The 26,629-nt window shown below is 35.6% G+C and overlaps 1 protein-coding gene across 1 annotated transcript in view; it reads right to left on the bottom strand.

Moving 5' to 3' along the window:
• Positions 1-3,871: 3,871 nt before the first annotated feature.
• PLAA (phospholipase A2 activating protein) overlaps positions 3,872-26,629 on the bottom strand; it is a 31,698-nt gene continuing 8,940 nt past the window's right edge. The window contains 13 exon segments of the mRNA XM_084898266.1: positions 3,872-4,611; positions 5,832-5,996; positions 7,806-7,907; positions 8,967-9,035; positions 12,208-12,279; positions 14,255-14,474; positions 15,403-15,560; positions 18,700-18,869; positions 19,915-20,050; positions 20,476-20,643; positions 22,528-22,648; positions 22,730-22,830; positions 25,973-26,166. Coding sequence (XP_084754392.1) covers positions 4,046-4,611; positions 5,832-5,996; positions 7,806-7,907; positions 8,967-9,035; positions 12,208-12,279; positions 14,255-14,474; positions 15,403-15,560; positions 18,700-18,869; positions 19,915-20,050; positions 20,476-20,643; positions 22,528-22,648; positions 22,730-22,830; positions 25,973-26,166 — 2,242 coding nt within the window. The 3' untranslated portion in view covers positions 3,872-4,045.

Here is a 26,629-nt window from a genome sequence, read left to right on the forward strand (position 1 = left end):
GGGCGAGAGACAAACACCACCACACTTGATAAACACTATGTGGCATACATTTTGCTAGGCTTTTATGTAAATATTTTATTTTGTTCTATATTTTGAAATTCCAGTATACATATAATTAAGCTGGAGCTGAGATTAGTCAACTTGCCTTTAACTCGTAAGCGAATCCTCTTTCACTATTTACATTGCGCCTCTCTGGTTGTTCTATTAAAGTTTTTTAAATAATGTAGAAATAGGCATTTCTTCCTTTGAAGACACAAGAATGAAAAAAATGTGGTTTGGAGGCTTTGTTTCAAGCCACCTTCTAGTCTATGTATCAAGCTTACATGCCTATAGTTGAAATGGCTACAGCAAAGTGTTGTTTTTCTCCATATTGATATCCAGTGTTAGCAACATCATTTATCAAATATTATTCTCTTCTTCATTGTTTAATTACCGCTAACTTGGTATATATTTACCGGACCTATTTCAGTTTCTTCACTTGTAAAAGTAAGATTACTAACAGTGCTTATCGCATAGGGATAAAGATAAACTTATAATTAGAATAAATTACTTAATGTATGCAATCCAATTCACTTAAATTGTCTGGTCTTTATAATGATACTTAAATGGTTTTCTTTAAATCTAGTTGCAAAATATTGTGTAAACATTATTATATCATGAGACTTGAAATTTGGTTAAAAATTATGATTGCCATGGGATATTTTACTTTTCTGATTTATTACAGTGAGTCCAGGTCCTCACAGTCATTTTTAAGTCACAGGATCTTCTCACCTTTGGCCTAGCACCAAAATCAGCCTACTTATTCTGAGGAAGGGTGTTAGCTTTCTTCTTTTTAAAGTCTCATTGCTCACTGTATTCTGAAGAATATTTTCCTACACTAGAGGCACCAAAGTGGTTTACTGTTGCCCTCAAAGTCAAGATCCTGCCTTTCTTAGTACACCCAGAAAAAAAGCACCTTAATTTTAAACATTAAACAAAACCTGGAAAAAAATTGGAAGAAAACAATGTCAAATAATAGGAAATGGGTATACCCATACATTTATTAAGGTGGAAGTAAGCATACTAATGTATGTCAAGTTTAAAAACTAGGTTATTTAACAATGTATATCATACCTTTAAAAAAATAAAACATGTTTACATAACTATATATGGTATTAAGTATGGTTCTCTGGGTAGTATAACAGGAAATTTTTGTGTATGACTTATTTTTATAATGTATTTGTCTCATTAAATTAATATCTACTTTTATATTCAGAAAAAATACTGAAGAAATCGTAAGAAAATGTTGAACTGAAAAAAAATATTTAAAATATCACTAAACTGTCACTTAAACATTTATCTTTCAAGTGGATTTTTTTTTTTCCTTTTGCTAAATTGTATTTTATGACTTTTCAAAAAAACATGAAATACTGGTATAGCCTGGCAGGTGTGGCTCAGTGGTTGAGCACTGACCTATGAACCAAGAGCTCATAAGATTCCTGTTAAAGGCACATGCCTAGGTTGCAGGCTCGATCCCCAGTAGGGGGCATAGAGGAGGCAGCTTATCAATAATTCTTTCTCATCATTGTTATTTCTACCTCTCTCCCTTTCCCTTCCTGTCTGAAATCAATAAAAAATATTTTTTTAAATATTGGTATAATAAAAAGTTGTTTAAAAAAGTAATACACTAATAGGAAGCAAAGTGTTTACAATATTTCACCCCTTACATGTTGAAAAGTAAACAATATTCTTAACCAAGACTGTATCTTCAAAGACATTTCCGAAAATAAGACCTAGCACATGGAAAGATAAGACATCCCCTGAAAATAAGACCTAGCGCAACTTTGGGAGAAAAAATTAATATAAGGCACTGTCTTATTTTCGGGGAAACATGGTAGTATTTCAATATATTGTAGGTAAAATGTTTGTAACATTCTAGCAAGAATCAGTGTAATATAATGGAACCAGGCTGACCTTGGCTAGACCCCTTAACTTTGCAACTGAACTTTGATTTAAATCTCTGAATTTCAAATCAGTAATAAAGCACAGGTTCACAATGAAACCAGCAAGTAGAGTCAAGTCTAGGTACACACCAGAAAGCTGCAACTTAATACTTGGCAAAATACATGTCTACTCTATATTTACCCATTCATTTTTGACATTCCAAAGTTTTCCCTTGGATGAATCTAGGCCAGGGGTAGGGAACTCTTTTCTAGCCAAGGGCCACTTGGATATTTATAACATAATTTGCTGGACCTTCAAAATTATCAACTTATAAATTAGTCTGCTCTATTTGGTAAACATTTAGTTAACTCATGACTAATGACCTTGGCAGGACCAAATGGTTTCGTGGGCCTTATAGAGCCCACAGGCTGGACCTTCCCCACCCCTGATCCAATCAGAATCTTTTTCTCCCCTATTGGGGAACTGATCTTCTTTGGCAGTAAGCCAGGAAATCCATGGTTTTATATAACATAAATATGAAGAACACAGTGTACTATTCTATGCAGTCCTCTTTATGAAAAGATCTTCCCTATTTTTTAAAATAGAAGTTACACTTATCTTCATTGAAGTTTTCTTAGACAAAGTGGAAACCCTGTCCAGAGTATGCCAGATGTTCAAGGCCACTCTGAGCGTGGGAATCCTAATCAAGGTGTTGAAGGCTAATTTGCTATATGCAGGTGCAAAAGCAAGGACGCAGACACTGCACAGGTGTGCCCTTCTATAATGCAAAAGATTGATGCCACTGTTTGGCTAGAAGCCTCTTTGTCTAAGGTGGTATCAAGTGTGTTGCTGATCAGCCGGTATGAAGCTGCTTTTATATAGGGCTGCAGTATGCATAGCAGCCGCGTAGTATGGCTCCTGTGTTTGCTACTGTATTAGCAAAGACTGCTTGGTTGGACTGCTTTGTCAAATGGCTACTTGGACTGCAATAAAGCCTCTCTTGTGTACCCAAGACTTGTCATGTCTTCTGTCTTCTAATGCCCAGCGTATAAGGAGGTCCAGTCCCTCGAAGAGGGACTCAGACCCAACAGATATAATTGCATAATTAATAGGGCTCACTCTTTGTGTTAGTTGCTAGGATGTTCACAAATCCGTGACCCTCCCTCTAGGAAGTAGAGCATGGTATGTACTTTTCTCCTATCATGATTCATTCTATATCTTTACTTCTGAAAATAGAGATAACATCAGGATTCATTTAGGCATTTTAGGAATTAAACATGAAAGTGGTTAGCACAGCACTTGGACCATGTTGGGGGCTCAAAAATACTAATTTCACAGGACAGACTCTGGACTTGCCAATAGCATCATTTGATGTATTCTTGCTTGTACAGTTGCCTAAAATTTAATGCATTCCAAATTCCCTTTGAAATAATAGAAATGACCAAAAACAAATTTAAAAACTGGAATAATGAAATTACCTCAAATAGTGAAGGGCAAAAGAAACATCATAAACCTTGAGTTAACTTGAGTTAGCTTGGTAATTTGCTTTTACTTGATCTAAAAATGAGCCATCAAAAAAATTCACTTTCTATTTATAAATGGCTTAAATGAATAAATTATTTTACATATTTTCAATATATGGAATCACTGACAACAAATTTTAAAATTTCTAGAGTAGTTATCCTAAAACAAGACCTTGTATCAGTGCTGTTGAAACACCCCAGCAATGAAAATGAGCAGAGCAGAAATTCAATAAAAGACAACCATCAACATTTACCAACCAAGGATATATAAGTAATAAAAACAGATTTAAATAAAAGCTCATCTTCTTCTGTGTGGCTAAAACACACAAATTATGCCACTGTAGTTATTAATTATAGCTCATTCCTAATTTGTTTTTAAGCTCTTGAAAACCTACCCACATTATACAGGAAAATCTCACAGTTCATTAGTGCAAAAACTTTATTTCACCTTCATTCCCCCCTCCCACCCCTTATTACAAGATCTAAAATTTTATTTAATCCACAGCATTTTTCAAATGATCTGTTATCAGTCATGTAAAATGTGAGGGGGGGAAAAAACAACACTAATCAATTTAAAATTTCAGTCCCCTTCCCCATTGTTACAGCAAATTTAGGATAAGTTTACAGCATTCACTTACTTTAGCTGGTTCTGATACTGAGGCATACTTTCTTATTTGAGAATCAACGCCTAAAGACTTGGCTAACTGTATAGCATTTGCATCATCACTGATCAATGTCCCAAGAGCTACAAGAAGTCTAAAAATGGCTTCTAGGTCTTGTACAACTTCGAAGATTGTGCTAATTACTGACAAGCATTGAGCTTTTCCTTCAATGTTATGGTCTTTATGAAAACAAACAGAATAGTTCAAGGTCAAGGTAGCCAAAGCAATGTGAACGTTCTTATTGCTCCCTGATTTCAGTTCTACTGCATGGGATATCAGTGCTTCCCTCTGGGACATCATGAGCTTTTGTCCTGCCTGGCCAACAAAACAATTGCAAAAAGTCCTCAGAGCAAGCAGCTGGTTTGCTGGTTTTCCTTTAGGGTTCAGAAGACTGGTAAGATGACTGCTGAATTGAGCCCCTTCCTTTTCATTGCAGAAGTTCTCGTTCACACTGGGATGTTTAATTGACAACCGAAGAATGTCAAGCGCAGGAAAGACGATATCTATTAAGAAGAAAAATTAATGAATATTTATGAAAATCAAGAAAATTCCTGTGACTCTTACTCAATTTTTAAGGATTTTATTTCCTGTTACAAAATTTCAGAAAATTTAAAAAAATCATGTGCCTGCTTTAAAATACATATATTTCTAAAACTATGTTAACTGAGTTTTTACACTTGTAAAGACTGAACTTACTGCTACAAGATCATATATGCTTTTAAAAAAATGCAACTCTGTTGGGTTATCAAACAGCTGATACACAGTGAATTTTCAAATCCTTGTGGAATGAATGGGATTGGGACCTCTCTTTTAAAAATCCCATAATAAGACCAGAGTTGAAGAGAGAATGTTCTTTATAGAATTCTAATGGACAAATGCTAATATAGGGTACTTTTAGGTTGGTGGAGAATTTTATATTCAAGGGACTGGGTAGGCACCATCTGAACAAATGCACTAAAAAAAAAAATCTTAAGCATCACTAAACTTTAAGAAACTAGAAATTAAGTGCCTTGTGATATAAAGGTAGTTTGCAGTATCATTTAGAAAGGGTATTCACCTTTAAAAAAAACCATTGAATCAGAATCTAATTATGTATAGCAGGACTACAGAGATAGAGCAACTCATTAAGTGATCAGCCAAATCCACAATACGGGACATTTTGTAGGACAAATGCTTTAATAAATCAATAGCGCGCACGCGCGCGCACACACACACACACACACACACACACACACAAAATAGTAGGGGAGAGGACATTTTTAGAATTAAAAGTTAAATGTCTGGTAACAAATGGAAACTAAACTTTTGGGGGTGAGCACTGCATAGTGTATGCAGATATCAAGTTGTAATGTACACCTGAACCAATGTTACCTTAATAAATATAAAATTTTAAAAACAAAAATTAAGTAAATTTACTCAAAAAGAAATAATCCTTATATCAAATGTTTGTAGCCTAGAATTGACAGGTCACAAAGTGTTTCTTGCATGGCTTGCAGGGGATCCACAAAGGCTCTGAGATGGAATACAAAATGACACATGGATGGGGTCATTACATCATCTTCAGGGCCTAATAGCACAGCAAGCAAAGCAAGACAATGAATTGCAGTGATGTAATGAATCCTTTTTGTGAAATTTTTTTATAACAAAACACTAAGAAATATTGCTAGAAATGAAAATACAAACTTCCTGCTTTCTAGTTACATTTTAAAGAGTGTTTCTGTACCTTCAGGCCAGTTAATAGCTTTCCACAAAACCTGAAGTTGTTGGGCTGTGGGTTTTTCGAAAGAACTATTACATGTTATAGACAGTATCTTCTCAAGAAGTACCAGGTCATTCTCAGTTAACTTCTTCTCTTCTGGTGCAGTTCCATTAAGTTCCTTCAGTTTACCTAAGACCAAAAACCAAACCTTTAAAACTCTGTAACTCTAACCACCCATATAAAATATATAAATGCCAAGTTTTTCAATAAGTATATTACCATACACGATGGGGAAGTAAGACTTTTCAAGGCAATTATCAAAGGCCATAAAATAAGGATAAGGCTTGAGTCTTTTTTTAAGCTGAAAGGTTACTGTGATCTTTATTTTACCTACTATTTTCTAAGATCTTCCTAAGCTTTCTGCTTTGAATAAGTTTGAAAGTATAACATATTTGTAATTATTTTGAATGGATTTCAAAGCAGCATCATGTCATATATAGCCACATATAAGTCAATCCTCTATTTTCTCAATGAGAAAATTTACAACTTTAAGCCAACTTATATCATTTCTACTAGTCAATAAAATAATCAAAAACTTTAATGTCTACTTATAATAATTTATTGACTAGTTCCATCTGCACCGTTGATATCACATTTTAAACAATTAATGAAAATAATTAACTTTTCCCACCATATTCATTATTTCATGAAACAATTAGTTTTAAACTCTTTACATGCATCTTCAATACTGTATCCTGTTGTCACTAGTGCCACTTTGAGTCATCTATCGATAACACTGTTTCCTCAAAAAATCTTTATCTCAGCCAAAATCGGTTTTGCTCAGTGGATAGAGCATTGGTCTGCGGACTGAAAGGTCCCAGGTTCGATTCTGGTCAAGGGCATGTAACTTGGTTTTGGGCACATCCCCAGTAGGGGGCGCGTAGGAGGCACTGGAGGATGTTTCTCTCTTATCAATGTTTCTAGCTCTCTATCCCTCTCCCTTACTCTCTGTAAAAAAAAATCAATAAAATATATTTTAAAAATCTTTATCTCAAAACATAAACAAACTTCAATTTCCATCACAAAAGTTTTAAGAATATAAATTGTCCAAATTTACAAATTTTTATCAACCAGAACTGGAAACTCAGACCTGTTTCACTATTTTTGGCATTGAAAAATTTAACACTATCAGAATATAGAAAACAAAGTTTATTTAAGAAATGCAAAAAGAGATCTTTTGTATGTATTGTATATGAGTTGAAAAATATCCAGTTTTCCATAGGTGTTCATATACTTATTTTTCTAAATAAAGCAATTAAGAATATACTTATGAGTGCTTTTACAAAAGTATAATTTTATAAAGATAGGATCATTCTGACCAAAACAATAAAACCCATCTTATATTCAAGTATATATGTTGTTACTTCAAATAATTCTCTATTAGTCTTTGGCAAATAAAACTGGTAGTGTTCTAGGTTCACCTCCCATCTCTGCCATCAAAAAAAAAAAAAAAAAAAAAAAAAAAAAAAGAAAAAGAAAAAGAAAAATCATTCTGTTTGAAGAAAAACAAATTAGCAGAAAAAGCAATCAAAGTCAACTGAGAAGTTTCATTTTTAATGGTAAGTTTTAACAGCCTTATTTCTCGAAGGACTATTAATTTTTTTAAAGCCAAAATTTTTCTTTTTTAAGTTCTTGACTCATTCTTTTTTTTAACATTAAGATCTTAGGGGATGGGATTGCCTCTTTTCCCCTTTAGTTTTCTTCTCATTAAAGTCATCATAAAACATTTACCTTATTTTTGCATAAGGCGTCTTACAAAATATTAAGGATCCATGATCAGATTGTGCACTTGAAGTCCACAGTTGTGTGATACCACAACAGAAGTCTCTATCATGGAAGCACCAGTTCCCAGCTCACGTTAGGAGGAGAAATGGCGTTGAGAGCATGGAAAACAGTCTGTGGATATATGAGAAAACTATTCAATTAAAATATACTTACCCAATATTTGTGTAGGGTTTGCTTGGTCAAACGTGACAGCCTCTTTTTTAGGGAAATAAATATTCACCGTTTGAGATGCAGCTGATTGGTAGGCACTACTCCCTATTACAGAACAGAAAATATTGAAAATCACAAGAACTGGTCAAAAATGACACCTTTGTAATTGTATGACTTTGCTACTACAATTTAGATATGTAACTACTCAGTGCATGTAGTAATAACCTCAGAAAAAAAAGAAAAATCATTTCTAAGATTTTATATACTGTTTATACGTGATATAATACTTTTTGGTTTTGGAATGGAAACTTAAAAATATAAAACAAAGGTTTTCTAATTCATGTTTTCTAATATTTTTAAATAAATTTTTAAGATCAAAGAATACAAAATAACTATGAAATTCTCCATTTACTCTAAGGTATACTGATCTCTTTCTTCTCATGTCTTTTATTGCTTATTCCAAATGACATAGTAGGCACTGTCATTTTCAACATCATTTTAACAAATCACCCCAAGTTTTCAGTTCTTGAAAGTCAAAGGTTTTAGTCTTTTATGTGATGTTACATTTTAAGTTTGTATATATTACAGTAACTGATGGTAAACAAACAAAAAAAAATGACAGGGTGAAAATTTATACACAGTAAATAAAATTACTTCAACTAAAGCATAATTTATTTCTAAGACATCTTACTAACATCTCAAATCTTAATTTATACATTTTTGTTCCAATGTAAAATTAAGGTATTTTTTTAAAAAATGAATAAAACATTTTAATCTAAGTATGTTAGAAATACAAGGGGGAAGGTAGAAAAGCAGCCACAGTAGAATAGAAGTATAATAGAATCACATTAGAAGGTTATGAAACTGCCCTTGCCAAGGACACACACAGAGCAATATTAGACCAAGTGAGCATCTCTAGGAATGAGGCTGAAGTACTTTTTCTAAGGTTCCCAGGTGATTCTAATGTGCATTAATGACAATTCTGAGAACACTCTAAAAGCCAAGCCAGGAAGTTTGGTCTTGATTTACTATATAAAAGTTCTCCAGCAAAAAAAAAAAAAAACCCAGCCAATTTTCTTAATCTTTTATTAAATAAGAGTTTCAATAAACTTTAAAAATCTTAAAAAAAAAAAAAAAAAAAAAAAGGAAATGAAAAGTGTATACCTGTAAATGGATCAACTCCAGATATAGTAGCTCCCATACTTGCAGACCCTGGCACATAACGGCCTGAACCTAAAATGCAATAATACACCAAGTAAGCAAAAGTAACTGCAAATTATAAAGTTCAAACTGAACCCCTGCCTTATATGCAATAACTTATTTTCACTTTTAGTCATACCTTGAAATGATGTTTACATATAATAAATGGGCTGTAAGTTTAATACAGAAAAATATTTAGAACAGGGACTGGCATGTAGTTAGTTAGTGATCAATAAATGTTAACCAGGAAAGTAATCCTCAAGTTATAAAAGAAACAGTAGAGGTCTTTTACATTACCAGAGGCCCAGTGCACGAATTCGTGCACCAGTGGGGTCCCTCAGCCTGACCTGTGGGATCAGGCTGAAACCAGCTCTCTGACATTCCCCCAGGGATACTGGATTGTGAGAGGGTGAAGGCCAGGCCCAGGAACCTCACTGGTGCTCAAAGCCAGAGAGGGACGCAGGAGGTTGGCCAGCGGGGGAGGGACCACAGGAGGGCTCCAGGGCATGTCCGGCCCATCTCCCTCAGTCCTGATCGTCTGACCCCAGCAGCAAGCTAACCTATTCGTCCGAGTGTCTGCCCCCTGGTGGTAAATGCACTTCATAACAAGCGGTTGAGTGGCCTTAGCATATCATTAGCTTATTACCCTTTGATTGGTTGGACGAACAACAGGTCAACCAGACACTTAGGATATTAGGCTTTTATTATATAGGATAATTATAGAAGTTAAATGAATTACAAAAGCATTAGTGAATTGGAGAAATTGAAAGGTCCCAATAATGAAATGTTAAAAACTATTCTAGTGGCACATACAAGCAGAAAAGAAACTAGATAAGAGTTATGGATGCTATGACAATAGCCCAGTCTCATATTTTAGATTATACTTGTGGCTGTCTCTTTGAACATGGAAAGAAAGAAATATGAAAAGCAAGTGTAGAGAGAATCAGCAGAATTTGGAGAAGTTCAGAATCCTAGACCAGTCTTTATGAAAAGAAGAAAGATTGGTATCGTTTTAGCCTCTGAATTAATACCTAGGAACTGCATAACCAGTGTAACAGATTCAGAAAAAGCAAGCAAAACTAAAATACAAAAAAATTATAAAAATTTTATAGAATTAAAATAAAGAACACAAAATAACAGAAATTGAGGTTTTACTATATGCCAACTAACATGTTAAGTATCTTATATACAATACATACTCATTTAAATATTAGATACTACTACTACTTGTAATGCTTTGTTATAGGAAGGCTGAATAACTTGCCAAGGCATTGTGAGGCAGAGTGTAAGCACACACTTTCCTAAATATGGTTCTCTGACATTTAGAGATAGTCACCTGCTCAACATGCAGATTCCCAGGGCTTCACTTTAGAAACCTATAGTGAGCTTTCACAACAACAAACCACACCCAAGACCATTTAATTTAATCAGAATCCATGGATAAGGATCAGGGCATGAGTATTTCTAACCTCCTCACTAATATAGTGTGACAAAATCTATGGCTAAGACCTTGTCATAAGTAATTTAAACAAACATCACAGATGATTCTAATTAATATTAGAAGTTTGGCAACCACATAAATAAGGAAAAGAAAAAAAGACTGAAGATGGACCTTAAGTTGTAAGCCAGATGGGCAAGCCTTTTGGCCTCAGTGCTTTTGGTAAAATTGGGGGAACATCATCAACAATAACAATAGCTACATATATTGAGGGCTTAAATATATTTTTCTATTTTTCCATCTAGAATACTTTACATATATTTTATTATATGATTTAATTTTCATAATCTCAATTTGGTGGGTGCTGTTATGTATTTTTTATTAGTTCAGTAATCCTAATAATTCCATAATTCTCTTGGACATTTATTGAATATGCCATCTTGCATATCTCCATAATCTCTGCATCTTCTGAGGTAATGACATTGTGCAACAATGAGACATGCTCCAGTTATGATGGACTTCTCTTGATTTTGTTGGTATTGTTTGAAGCTTGTTACGTTCTTTCTGTTCCAGAAAGCATCTGCCAATGAGATTTGGGAACTCTGCTCAAAGTTTCAGCGCATGACTAGGCCTGAATATGCCGACAGAGAAAGTCACCACCTTATCTACTCTTCAGATCCTTAGTACCTTTTCAAATTGCATCATGTCATCAAAGACTTCCTTAACAGTCATTGTGCCATCACAACATTTAGCTTAGCAGTTGATTATTGTAATATACTAGTTTATCAATGCACAGGGTGCAGCTATTTGCATCTGGTCCACCAGTTCATTCACAGGAGAAAGCTCACTCAAGAGCAATTCACAATTTCATGACACTGAGCCAAGGTTGTGTGTTGATCCAATCTATGATTTAGATGGGACTGTATATTGGCAAGACCAATAGATACCATAAACACTATAAATCTCTTCCCACGCTTGATATTTTGTCCAGGAACTTTGATGAAGATCCAACAACAGCATCATAAAACATATCAAAAACTATTCTGAAAACAGAGACTTCTTCAGCTGTCTTAAAGTCCAAGTCTGGCCATTTTTTCCAGTAATGGTGATGCTGAGGCATGCGTACCTTGGTCAATAGTCACTTTGAAGACACACACCACTTTTAGGGCTTCATGAAGGCAATTAATAACTTAGGTTAGGAAGACTAATCCTGGGTAGCTGGTGAACTGTCTCCTTCCACACTAAGGCAAATATGCTTGGGCAGACTTCTTGACTGCATTGCTCCATCCAATTCAGGGACTCACATGGCTCCTTCTCTGCTCATGCTCGGTAGCATCTTGCCAGTGATAGCACTTATCCTGTGTCTTGGTTGGTGGGCTCCCCTATTATCTAATTTCACAGATAAAAAAAATAGGCTCAGACAAGGTAAGTAACTTGCCAATTCCTCATAGCAAGTAAGTGGTAGAGCCAAATTTTGAACTAAGGTCTGTCTGGCTCTAAAACCTATGCTCTTAATCACTCTCCTGGCAGGAAGGACCACTGGAGAAAATGATAATAATAATATGCTATTAAAAAATCATGAGGGAAGTCACAAAAGTACTCGAGGAATGAGCAAAACTTACAAGTTAAAGAAATGGAGAGCCATCAAAGTGGACATACAGATAATGAAGTGTCTATATGAAGATATTGAATAATATCTCCAAAGTGTGAAGCCCTATCATATAAAATGCATTTAGAGGAGGTACATTAAGCAAAGCTGCATCTCACCTGTAAAAGGATCTGCTGCAGACATTGTGCTAGAAGAGCCTGATGAAGAGCCTGGAACGTACCGGCCACCACCTGTGTATGCAAACAAAGGGAGCATGAGAAGACTAAGCTTGGAGGAAAACGGAAGAACAAGACTGCTACCTGGGAGAATAACAAGTAACAGTCAAAAGTGTTACAGTTGAGCCGAAACCGGTTTGGCTCAGTGGTAGAGCGTCGGTCTGCGGACTGAAAGGTCCCAGGTTCGATTCCGGTCAAGGGCATGTATATTGGTTGCGGGCACATCCCCGGTAGAGGGCACGCAAGAGGCAGCTGGTCGATGTTTCTCTCTCATCGATGTTTCTAGCTCTCTCTCTCTCTCCCTTCCTCTCTGTAAAAAATCAATTAAAAAAAAAAAGTCTTACAGTTGAAAAGACTAACAAGAAACTAAAATTTCAGTGATTCTCTGAGCTTTGTTTTCTTAACTTTAATACTTTATTTTATCTTAGCCCTTACATTTGAATATTGAAATGACCAGGAATTCAAATAAAAAAAGAAAATTGCAGGTAGTCTCTGACCTAAGAAATATATACATACAACCAGTTTCCTGTTCCTATACAAATTCACTAGAATTCCTGCTGTTGCTTTTGCTTTCAGAACCACAGGCATCAAATGTTAATCTTTTAGAAAACCCCTGGATTCATTAATTCATGTGTCAAACAGTGCATTCAGTGTAGGGATCCAGCAGAGAACATGATTGCTCGTATCCATTGAAGCTTACAGCCTACTGGAGAAGAGAATTACAAAGGGGATGAGTGCTAGAAAGAAACCAGACTCCCATTTATACCTTTACAAATGCACAGTGTGTGTGCATTTACGTTTTATTAGAACCTCTAGGGAAATAATCAGAGGTGTCTACAAAAAGATACATGTAAAGATGCTTATAAAGTTAAACTTCAGAAAAGCAAAAAAGCCAAATAGTGTCAGATTTCCAGACAGAAATATCTGTCCTCAATCCCACAAACAGCTTACACAATACTGCACTCATGTGTTCCCTCTTTTGCACTGTAGTCTGAAATTCCACCAACAGCAATGTCCAGGTAATACCTCCCACCGCTTTTTTGTACAGTGCAGCTTTTGGAAAGGCTGCGTCATTGAGAGTTCAGTAGTGAGTCAGACTGATCATCCTGCTCAAGGCAACATGCAGATGAAATTAGCTTTCTGATGTGAACTGATAATGGAATTTTAAAAAGAGGAGAAAATTTGGGGACAGGGAGTGTCTATAAGGGAAGAAGAAAAAAAGACAGACCTACATAAGGACTTGAGACAGGAAGAAGACATGAGACTCTTCCTTATAAAACAAGAACAGTAGCAGCATATAAAAAATGGAGTCAAACAAACCACAGCAAAACATTAATAATTCAGTACAAATTTCAAAATTTTATTTAGAGCTTGTTCTCTAAGAAAAGAAGAAGCATTTTATTTCATCCTGTACCATGGCTTTGGTTCCTGGGACCCAGAATTCAGGCTAATACTACCAGCATTATAATTTATGGTCTGGCATGAGAACCTAATACCACTTGCAAAATTTTAGATACAATGCTGTTACAAACAACTGACTTAAAATTAACATGTAGAATATAAGTCACATATAATATCTAAATACCCACAGTCCAATCTTAAATGTGATGCATAACCAACCAATTTAGCCTCATGTGAAAACTGGTAAATTTCATCACACAAATTATATATTTTTAAAAGTTAACTATATAAAGGAACACAGAAGTTTCTTTTTATGTCAAATGACTAAATTAAAGTTTCTTAAAATTATTTAGTTTACAGTGTGGCTATATTTTTGTAACAGGACAATTTTATAATCATTTTTGTAAGTAGAAAATTACTATAAAATTTGAGGCTTGCAAATATGAATGTGAAGTAAAAACCTACTGCAGGACCTTGGTTTTTATTTAAAAAGCTAATCATAATGGGCATTTAAACACATCAGAAAAAGAAAATTAACCAACACTGATGAAAAGAAGCACTTTAAGACTTAATACAAACCCTAACTTACCTGTAAATGGATCCGACAAACTGGTATTCCCAAGTCCCAACGTTTGACCTTTTGTGTTATCAATAATAAACTTTGCCACTTGATCCAAAAACATAGGATTCAAATCATTCTTCTGCAAGAAGTTGTATGCAGTTAACCAGGGATCATCACTGATGTTATATGGCAATTTATAGGATGGTCCACCTTCATTGACATCAATTGAGAAAACATAATCAAATTCCTTTAATAGGAATATAAAAAGGAGATGATTACTAACTTGTATGTTCATATGTATTAATGACATATATTAAAAGATTTCATGCATTCTTTACTTTAATAATTGTATTACTTAAACTTTCTCCAAAGTGCATTGTTAAAATCTCCACTTGGCATATCATAACAGCAACTACTTGAGTGTGCTGCAACATTAGCATTTCACTGGGGATGGAGGAGGGAAAAAGATTATGATGACATTAATTCTGAGGCCAAAGGGGTTTCTAATTGGCTGATCTCAAGGCCCAAAGTATTAGCTGTTACCATGCTGACCAAAACATTCTGGCATTACAAGTATTGCCTTGAAAGTCCCTTCTGCCTTTACAAGTTAAATATAGGCATGCAGCCCTAACCAGTTTGGCTCAGGGGATAGAACGTTGGCCTTCAGACTCAAGGGTCCCAAGTTCAATTCCAGTCAAGGGCATGTACCTTGGTTGTGGGCACATCCCCAGGAGGGGGTGTGTAGGAGGCAGCTGATCGATGTTTCTCATCATTTCTCTCTCATTGATGTTTCTAACTCTCCCTCCCTCTCTGTAATAAATCAATAAAATATATTTAAAACAAAGTATATATATATAGTCATGCAGCATTACTTTAGATAAAAGGAGGTACAGAAGTTCCTATTCCAAAATGGTTGGGGACAGCTTATATACAGTTACTTCTAAAAGATAAATAATGCTGAATCTGTCTGTGAAATGCAGCCCAACCTACATGGAAAGAGATTCTTAAAAAATCCAATTCAAGACAGGGAAAAGAGAATTTCCCCATAGAAATATATTTTTAAATGTTATAACATGAAGAAAATTGTATTAGCATGGAGAAAGGGAAAAGAAAACCTTTAATAATTTGTTGAATACTTTAAGATAAAGGTATTTAGAAAGTAGAAGTCAACATACTTTCCCTTCATATAAAACTTTTCCAGATGTTTGCTGATTAGCACCAGATGAGCCAACAACATCACCAATTTTTATCCACCTCCCTTCACTAACACTCCACTGATAGGCTTCGACTCTCTCCCCATCTCTGATTAGACGGGTCTGTCCTTCTCTAGAACCTTAAAATAAAAATTTTGAGAATCAAATATAGAATGGAAAAATAAAATTCAAAAACAGTTAGATAGAAAATTGTTAACATTAAAGTTTATCCATAAAAGATAATGTGTATTTTGGTTTAGTAGAAAATTTTATCAAACAAAAGATTATTTTAAATTGCACTGGAACGTTGTTAAAGAAAACTATTAAATAAAGAAAGATTAAAAAATTTGATTCTAGAAAACAGCCCATCAAAATTAGAACAAGTTTTAATACTATTTTCTGACAACACTTTCATTCCAGTAGAGTCTCCATTCTTGTAGCTTTTCAGGCCCCAAAGTATCAAGTCTGATTCCTCTTTCTTGCAGCCACATAACCAATCCTTTGGCAAATTCTATCCGCTGTCTTTAAATATATCTAGAAAACTATTTCTGCCCACTATCTCCAATGATACCTGTGGTATAAGCCACCATCATTTCTCAGCTGGAATTATTCAATGGCCTCCTCCTACTGCCCTGGGGTCCCCTGCAATCTATATACAACCCAGCAACCCCAGAAATTCTTGCAAAAGTTTAAGGAGCTCCTGACACATCTCAACTGGAGACCCTTCAATGACTTCCCAACTGACCCCTGATAAAAGACTATGTCACTGGCATAGTGTACAAGGCCAAACATAATCTGCCTCTCCCATCCTCTCTGACCTCGCCTGCCACTACTCCCTCCCTCATTCCACCATCCTACTTCAGCCATGGAGTCTTTGCACTAACTATTTATTCTGCTTCTGACACCCTTCACACAGGTACAAGATTTGCTCCCTTGCCTCCTTAAAGACTTGAATGAATGTCAAGTTCTCAGCAAAGCCTGCAGAGGAAAGACCCTGCTGTCCTCCAGAGCCATGCTCCTATTCCATAGATAGAGCTGTGGCTGTCAGGTCAGAGACTATTCTATTCAGCCCCCTTGCCTCTTGCCTTTCCTCAGGGTTACACTCAGTGGTATCTGGGTGGGTGTGTTACAGGCTTATCCTAGGCCTTTTCCATCATGTCTACCCTCTCTTTAACGGTTTGATGGATGACAGTCTATAAGCAAAGAACTTTTGACATCACATGTTGAAGATGGTGCTTTCCATCAGCCTGGGTCCCCATGACCCCGAAGGGCAAAATTATTCTACAAACATGTCCCAGCATACTCTGCCATCAACCGAACTTTAAATGTGCAATAAACTTTTCTTAAGCCCATGACATTTCAAGATTTATCTATTACAGCAGCTAGTGCTATGCTATTACACATTTCCTGACCACTTTATTTAAAATGATAAAACAGCCACAACCATGGCCTTATTTTCTCCATAGTACTTTACTTGTTATCTGACATCTATATTTACTTTTTAATTATCTGTCTCATGTAGAATATAAATTTGTGAGAACAGAGATTTTTGTATATTTTGTTATATGTTGAATTCCCAGATATTAGAAAAATGCCTGGCACACATTAGGCACTTTGTAAATATTTCTTGTATGTATATACATAATGACAAAAAGATTACATTTTGCAAAACACTTCAAAAATATCAAAACATGGTATTAATGAAGCAGTTCTCAAAGTTTTAGTTTCAAATCTCTTTATAGACATAAGTCATTCAGAAGCCCAAAGATCGTCTTTTAATATGGGTTGTATCAACTAATTTATTGGACTTGAAATTAAAAATGAGAATATATCTACTTCCTGGGAAACAATAATAGAACCACTACCTACTGAACAAACATTTTAATAAAAAAAGTTTCTTTTTAAAAATTCAGTGAAAAGATTGACATTGCTTTCCATTATTGTAAATCTCTTCACTGTCCCTTCTAATAGAAGACGTCTGGATTTACCACACCTGCCTATGCATTCAATCTGTTGTTCTGGTTGAAGTATATAAAGAAAAAAAAAGTTAAAAAAGGGAAGACGAGCTTAATAGCCTTTTCAGAAAAAAATATGGATATTGTGCAAGCAGTAGGTCCTTAAAGTTTACAATTTAGAATCTGAAACCATTCCAATGACTTGGTCATGCTCTATTAAAACTAAAATCCATTGGTCCCTCTTATACTTTGAACAGGTCTTTTACCCATTCACGATTTTATAACACCATGAACTGGCATTTGGAAAATACTGATTAAATGAATTACGCAGATCGTCCACATGTTTACACATTATTAATATAAAAAAAATCACACTGTTGCTCTGGTCAGTTTGACTCAGTGGTTAGAGTGTCAGCCTGCAGACCTAAGGGTCGTGGATTCCGTTCCTGATCGGGAGCATGTTCCTCAGTTTTAGGGTCCCCCCTGGTAGGAGTGTGTGTGGGAGGCAGCCAGTCAATGTGTCTCTTGTCTCTGTCTCTCTCATCTCCCCTACCTCTCACACTTCCACTCTCTAGAAACCAATGGAATGTCCTTGGGTGAGATTAAAAAAAAAAAAAAAAAAAAAAAAAAAAAAAAATCACACTGTTAATAGCTCTACTGGTATTAGAACAGTCTTGTAAGCATTAGAAAACGATTAAACTCCTAGTGTGGAGTTATAGATTTTCTAAAATTTCAATTCACACTAGAAAGTATGAATTTTATTTTTGGCAACAATTATCATCAGTTGTTTCCCTTAAAGTGACCAGCTCGTTTGTTCATTTTTAAAAAATGCCTGCCAAATACCCAAGCCTGAATAACTAGTCGATTTGTGAAATAAAAATGGCATTCCACGCAAAAAGCAAATAGTTCAGCCTGCAACGTGCATGACTGCACAAATACTGATCTTCCAGATACCACGGAATTTTGGTGTACTACATGTGTGATTTACATTCTGTCACCCAGAATATTTTTTTAAATTTACTAAAGGGGTGAAGATGTAATACAATTAATGCTTAATGCTTCATAAAGGACATTTGAGGGCAGATGGCTTTTTTTTTTTTTTTTTTTTTTAAACTACAACTATACGTTGGTAAAGAACACGACTACCAGACAGTCTGATGCAAGTGCCTTGATTTGTGTACTAGGGAGCCAGCAGTTTTACCCACCATTGTTGTCTACACAAAATGATTAGAGAAACAACCTTTTCTCCTATCACTGTAATCACTCCGAAACTTTGGAATAACTGCTAACAGTAGTTACTGCTAGATAACTCGGACATATTTACCAGGTTCATGCAAATGCTCCCTCCCAGGAAGCTGCTCCGCATTAATGTTCCCTAAATCACCAGTTTTGGGATCAATGGTTGCCTGAGAGAGTTCCTTTTCAAAAGCCTTGATTTCTTCAGCACTCGCTGTCCGATCCGCCGATTCTGTAAACACTCTAATGATACCATCACTATAAAGAAAAATTGATTTTAAATAATTGCCACAGTGTATTAACATTATCACACCTGAATGATCTGAAGCAAAAATAATCCTTGTGAACATGAGAAATGTTACTAAGGATCTATTGCCGAGTATTGCACTATGCTGACTTGAGCACACACTGCCCTCTATTGTGTTTTACTAGTGAAGCAATGTGTAAGGTGAAAAAAGACAGAAGGCCTGGCTGGGAGCTCAGTTGATTTGAGCATCATCCCAATACTCGAAGGTTGTTGGTTTGATCCCCTGCAAGGGCACATGCAAGAATCAACCAATGAATGCATAAATAAGAGGAACAACAAATCAATGCTTCTCTTCCCCTTACTCTCTCTTTAAAAACCAATCAATGAGGAAAGAGCACTATATTTAAAAAAAAAAAAAAAAAAAAGACTAGGGAAAAGTTATTGGCAAAGGTCAGAGAAATATGTATTTAACATAAATTTAACTCCAAGTTATATATTTACCATCATAAAAATTTGGAGATAAAGTGTATGCTTTAAAAGTCAGGAGTTACAGTATACAAAGGGTAGTGGGTGGGTTTACTTTATTCCAGGTAGGAATACCCAACATAGGACTTAGCAGGCAGCAGATGCTCAATATCTGTTCCCCAGGGAAACATGGAGTCAGCCTTTCACATGCCATTAACTAGCAGTATAACCCCAAATCAAAGGGGTTGGTCTAGATGGCACCTTTGGTCCTAACCTCAGAAAAATGACTTCATTTCCATGATTTCTCAATTCTAAATTTTGGGTTGGGGAGGCAAGTTAGCCACTTTTAAATATACTAATCCTATCTAATTCTACAGAAAAATTTGTGTCTTGTATAACCTTCCACGAACAGCAATTTCAGTCTTTGGTTTATTTTTCTTCAACTGTTATGCCAACTACTTTTGTTCAGTACCAGAATCGTGCATAAAGTCTCTCTAATTCACCTGAAATTGCTATGGCTTATCTGTGCACTCTAATGCCAACCACAGTCCCAGACATATATTATTTATTTATTGACTAGAAAATAAATACCTCGCACCAACCACAATATCACCATTGTCTAGCACACAGCAGCACCATATAGACTGAGCTGGAAGTCGGATTGTTTGAGCACATTCTCCATTTTTCCAGACTCTCAGAGATCTGTCTTCTGCTGTTGTCACAAAATCTAAAATTGATCAATACAGGAAAAACTAGGTTGAATAAATACAATTAAGTACAAGTATATATACCATCTTTCTAGACAAAATTTTTTTTTAACTCTAAAGTAAATTATAGTTTTAGATTCTATGTATTTGTCACTTTTATACAACTAAAAACAGGTTTTTATGTATTTTTTATCTTACATACTAAATACCAATAAATTATGTAAAACCTTTCCTCAGATACTTAAGAACTTTTCACAACCATCAAATGTAAAATAAGTATGATCATATCATTTTCTCCTTTAGAAAAAAATATGAAGTCAATCAATTATTCAAGTTACAGTTAGTAAATTGATTTAAGTCATCAGTTCTCCTTCCCTCACCTTAAGATTGTGACTGAACTAAGGTTAATACAAAATTTTAAATACATGATATAAAATAATCTTACCTTTACAATTTGGAAAGATAGATATGCTATAAATGTAATTTGTATGTCCAAAATAGACTTCGAGACACTCGCCAGTGATTTGCCACCTTCTAACACTGGCATCATTTGCACATGAAAGAAATTCTGTTTCACTCAAAATTGCCAAACCTCTTACACAGTCTTCATGTCCTGTATTAAAAAAATTATGTCAATCAATAAAAAAGATTATTTGGGCGATGGCTCTATGTATTTCATAAACATTGCAAAACACATAAGTGAATAGTAAAGCATAATTTCATATTGGAAAAATTTAATTTTCAGTAGAAAAGTCTGGTAACCAAAATTTATATTTCAGATTTGGCCATATCTTTTTCCTTTCCAGTCTTGGAAAGTTATTTTATATTCATCACATCTTCTCCAAATTCTTTCTCCAAACCTTCCAGAAACAGATTTTTGATCTCCACAACTCTCCTTTTTTTACCTGACAGTTCAACTTTTCTTCCCCAATAACAAGGTTAATTGATAACATACACAATATTCAAATATAACAGAAAACATAACAAGAAATAAATATCCTTTAAGTTTCTTACCACACAACACTGAAATTAATATTTATAAAACACCAGAGAAAATTAAAAACTAAGGTTATAAAAGACTAATTATTTAAAGTTTGAAATATTAAATCCATCAAAGAAAAGTAAACTTTATAAAAATATGCAAAAATAGGTTGAGAGAGATAACTTTCTCTGAAACAAGATTAGTGGCAAAGCTAAAACAGGAATTCAAGTTTCCTGATTTATTATCCTACCTCTTAAGAAAAAAGTATTTATATTTTAATCCTCACCAAGAACACACTTAGAGAAAGGGAGAGCTAAAAACATCGATCAGCTGTCTTCCATACATGCCTCAACCAGAAATCAAGCCTGCAACCCAATCAAGCCTGACTGGGAATCGAAGCAGCAATCTTGTGGTATACAAGATGAATCTCCACCAATTGAGCTATGGGCTAGGCTATCCTACATCTCTTGATTCCATCAAAATTAAACTTTTTCTACCTCTTTAATTCAACCAAAATGCAAATATTAAGCCAAGCATTGCTGATTTATCATTGGGAACATTTCATAACTTACATAAATACTAGAGGCCCAGTGTATGAAATTCATGCATGGGGGGAGGGATGAGAGGCTCTGTCCAGCCTGCACTCTCTCCAATCCAGGCTGCCCACTGGCCTGGAGCGCACTGTCCAGGGCAACGAAGCCAGGTATCCCGCCCCACCCTGACCACTCCATGCCTCCGCATCTGCATGCTGCCCACAGGCCCTCTACGGGCAGGGTGGAACTCCTGTGTCATCGCCATGTTGATGATGCAAGCACCCAAGCCAGGCTGCCGCCATCTTTGTTGTGGAGTGACTCTCAATTTGCATATTCCCTCCTTATTGGCTGTGGGCACCGCCATATTTGTCATGGAGTTATAATTAATTGGCATATTCCCTCTTTATTAGATAGGACAAGCATTAAAATGACAAAATAAAAACCAATGATTATAAAAAATCCTCAGGTTAGGTCAGACTCAACATGCGTCATTTCATAGTTATAGCTCTACCTCCCATCCTATATAATAAAAGAGGGATATGCTAATTAGCCGAGATATGCACTTAATAGTCACAACCAGTCAGGTGCAGCCTGAGAGCGGCCCCAGCAGCACATGCACGGGTGCCACCCAGCCCGGAGGCCACTCGACTGTGGGTCACGAGCAGACACACCACGCTGCCTGGCCTGGGAGCAGCCCCCGGCTGCAGTGGCCACCAGCAGAGGTGCTCCGCCCAGCCCAAAGGGTCACTGGAGACTTTGGTTAAATAGTTAAAATCACTATGCTCTCTAAAAAAAAACAAAACAAAAAAACAAAAACAAAAACAAAAACCAGTAATACATATCCTTGGGTGAGGATTAAAAAAAAAAAGATGTGGGTGGTAATTTTTCAACTAACACTTTCAAGGTTCTAAACCTTTGAGAAAAAGTCCATCTGAGTAAATATGAAGCAATGAGATTATAAAAATTGTCTACTCTGTATTACCTGAAAAAGTCCTCTCACATCTTCCACCTTTCCACAGTTTAATAGTCTTGTCTGCTGATCCAGTTAACATTAAGCCCTGTTCAGGTAAGATCTTTACAGCCCAGACTGCAGCTGTATGACCCTGAAAGTAAAATGGATATTAATTAAAGTTGCTACTGAGTCCTTAATTATCATCTAGCACTTTCACACAGAACTACTGTACCTGTAAGGTCATCATGCATTTGTCATTCAGCCAGACTTTAGCAGTGGTGTCCCATGAGCCACTAAGTAATGTCCCAAATTTTCCAGATGAAAGACTACAAACTAAAGGGGAAAAAAAAAAAAAAAGGCATTCACATAGAAAATGTTCAATCTTGTTAGTTATTAAAGCATTGCAATTTAAAAAACACAGGGATAGTATATTAGCCAAATAAGGCTTAACTCAATGGAGATGCAGAAGTGTGCACTGATCAAGACTGTTGTCAGACTGCCTGATGCAAGTACTAGAGATGACACTTCTGAGCTGTCTGATCACAGGGATATACTCAACCTCAGGTTCCTCGTCTGTAAATGAGGGAACAGGATTAAGTGGGTTGCACAATCTAAGAAACCACATAAGGCAATGCAAATGATTTTGAAATGCTGTTTATATAGATATTTAGGGTCACTTTATGACAAAAAAAAAACTGGAACTAAGTGTTCAATAGTAATGAAATGGTTAAGTGTTTTATTGATGTAAAATAATACAGGCTAAAAATTATAAATGAAGAGTCATCTAAAAACATGAAACTAAAACAGAATTGTGATTAAAAATGGCAGATTGTCTGCAGTAATGCTTATCTACAAGGCCAAAGAAGACTGAAACTAGCATAACTGCCTTAGCCAAATGGAGGAAGATTATAATTTAAACACCCACAAGAGGAACTCAGGAGCAGAGTGACAGGGTACTACAACTAGGAGGCTCAGTGTGCAGCCACTGCTGGTTCCATGAAGGATGGGGCTGAGCAAAGGGCTTGAAAAACGAGAAGAGTGATTCACACTCTGCACACAACACAGTGAAACACTAGATCTCTCCCCTCAGCCTGCAGTGTCAGGACAGTGCACCCTCACTCACTGCAGGAAATGGAGATGTATTCTCTGGTCACAGGAGCCAATTTAAAGGGTTCCAATGGCCAAATGTGGGACAATTTGAGGGGGAAAAGATGTTAGGGAGCCAAGTTCTTTTGAAACCCAGTAAAAGAAATGGGAGACGGGACAAGGAAAACATTTAACCTGGCTTCTCTGTATAACATTCTCACGTGGTAACCAAAGAGTTGATGTGGAAAAGTTCTATATAGAAAAATGCTAGTTATTAAATGCAGAAATAATAACAGAATTATAGTACAGTCATTCTGCAAATGTTAATGAAATACTGGATCTATACAATGATCATCATTAGGTGCTAAAAAGCTGATGGAAATTTTATGAATGGATGTATAACACAAGAACCTACTGATCAATCTTAACACCACAAAAAGATATTATGTGCCTCTTGATGGATATGTTAAATACCCATACTTCTTATAAAGTGTTGCCAAAAACTTGAATCTGTATCTGTTCAAACTTCTAGATTTAACTAATAGCTTACAAGTCATATAGGGGATTGAAGGAACATGTTAAAGGAAACAAAAAGGCTCTAATCAGCAAAATTCAGATTGTTGGACATTCTAAAGGTAAAATAAGATGGTTTCCAGTGGAGAGGGAAAAAGAAAACAAACTGGCAGATTGAAAGATATGAACCTTGTTTGGGTCACAAGTAAAACAAACTGTAAAAAAACATTTATGAGACAACTGGGAAATGTACGCATTCACTGGATATTTGATAAGAAATGAGATTTTGTCTGGCCACTCTAGTTTTGTATATAATAAAGATTTCTCTAAGAAAGTAAAAAAAAAAAAAAAAAAAATCTGTATCACTCTGTATTGAAGATTTCACATACATTTATAAACTCAATGAAATTAAGTTTAAAGTATTTATGGGCCAAACTATTCTAGATACATTAAAAAAATAAGTACACATACTTCACTATTAAGCATATCATTTTATAACAAAGAGCTGCTAAACCATACACAAATTTGGAATTTCAGAGTCAGAAATAGTATTCACAAATCACAGAAAAATGATATTCAAAAGTATTTCTCTTCAATGATACTAGAGCTAAAACACATCTGTTTTTGCTGTATAAATAGATATAATAGTCAGAAGATTAAAAATACTTAGTTTTCTTCAGTGAATTCCTTGCACAAAATGGCTGAAAATCCAAAATCACAAGTGTATCAAAATTATACAGCCTCTTCCTTTTATAACTGAACATTTTAGTCTTTTTTAAAAATATTTTTTGATTAACTTCAGAGAAAGGAAGATATATAAAATGATGAGAGAGAATCATCCATCAGCTGCCTCCTGCATGCCCCCTACTGGGGATCGAGTCAGCAAGGTGAGCACATGCCCTGACCAGATCAAACCATGACCTACCGTGTTTCCCCGAAAATAAGACATCCTCCAAAAATAAGATCTACTTAGAGGTTTCCTTCTGAGTGAAATATAAGGCATCCCCCGAAAATAAGGCCCCCCTAGGCTAAACATGAGAGATTTGGTCCACTGATTCTGAAAGAAATGGAGTCACAAGAAATTCACCAGGAAATTCAGGAAGTGGATTGTTATGATGATGTTCCAGAAGATGGTGAATAAATGAGTAAATTTTTGATACTGTAGGATTCACAGTTTGTCTGGTTTGTGTTGACAACTACTGTACTGTACACAGGTAATAAATTTCCTTTATTTTCATTTAACAATAAATGTGTACCGTATTCTTCTTCATGGAAAAATAAGACATCCCCTGAAAATAAGACCTAGCGCATCTTTGGGAGCAAAAATTAATATAAGAGACTATCTTATTTTCGGGGAAACAGGGTAGTTCATAGGTCTACACTCAATCATTGAGCCACATTGGTTGGGCTGAACACTTGTAAACTTTACTAATAATTCATGTAACCGAAGTTATAAAACAAAATTCTGATCCAAAAAGGTTTTTACTACCAAGACTATTATAGCAATAGGTTAACAAACATAAGAAAAAAAAAAAAAAAGAGGGGACCGGTTTGGCTCAGTGGATAGAGAGTCGGCCTGCGGACTGAAAGGTCCTGGGTTCGATTCCGGTCAAGGACATGTACCTTGGTTGCGGGCGCATCCCCAGTAGGGGGTGTGCAAGAGGCAGCTGATCGATGTTTCTAACTCTCTATCCCTCTCTCTTCCTCTCTGTGAAAAATCAATAAAATATATTTTTTTTAAAAAAGAAAAAGAAAAGAAAAGAAAGAAAAAAAAGAAAGAAAAAACAGGAAAAAAATTATCTCTAAATTTTACTTTCAAAAGAATAATTTTTTTTCCCCCCCCCCGAATAGAAACACACCAAAGCACTATACTCACCAGCATTTTTGTGACCCTTTAGAGTGTAAAGTGGTGCTGGGCTCTCCAGTGAGAAAATGCAAATATTATGGTCATTTCCTCCAGTGGCGATTAGTCCTTGAGGATGTGAGTCACTTGAAGGTATGATGCACACGCAAGATACAAAATTGGAGTGGCCACTCATACAGTGCATTTCTGTGAAGCCCCTGTTAGGACTAGAAAGACAAGATAATAAATAAAACATACATTTGTTCTCTAACATAGCCTAACAGTGTTTCCCAAAGTGTAGTATGCGTACCCCCAGGGGTACGGGAAGAGTTTGGTGGGGATACGCGTTGCATCAGAGTTTGGTGGGGATATGCGCTGCACCGTGCTTAGCTGTGCCTAATTCTATGTTCTCATGAGTACGAGGGGTACTCAGCGTTACGAAAATTATAGAAGGGATACACATGTCAAAAGTTTGGGAAACACTGGCCTAGAACATAATTGGCAAATACTCATTTTCATTTAGCGTCTAAGTTGAACTTTACAGACTGCACACTATTTCAAGTATCTATTGCTTTAAATTAAATATTAAATAGCTAATATATATCAGCTACTACAAAGATTTATATCACCTTTGGAAAAGTTTAATTAGGTTTTCATTAATAACAGTATGTTAACTAACAGGAAGAACAA

Source organism: Pipistrellus hanaki (assembly GCF_964339955.1).
Source record: "Pipistrellus hanaki genome assembly, chromosome: 11".
Classification (NCBI taxonomy): domain Eukaryota; kingdom Metazoa; phylum Chordata; class Mammalia; order Chiroptera; family Vespertilionidae; genus Pipistrellus; species Pipistrellus hanaki.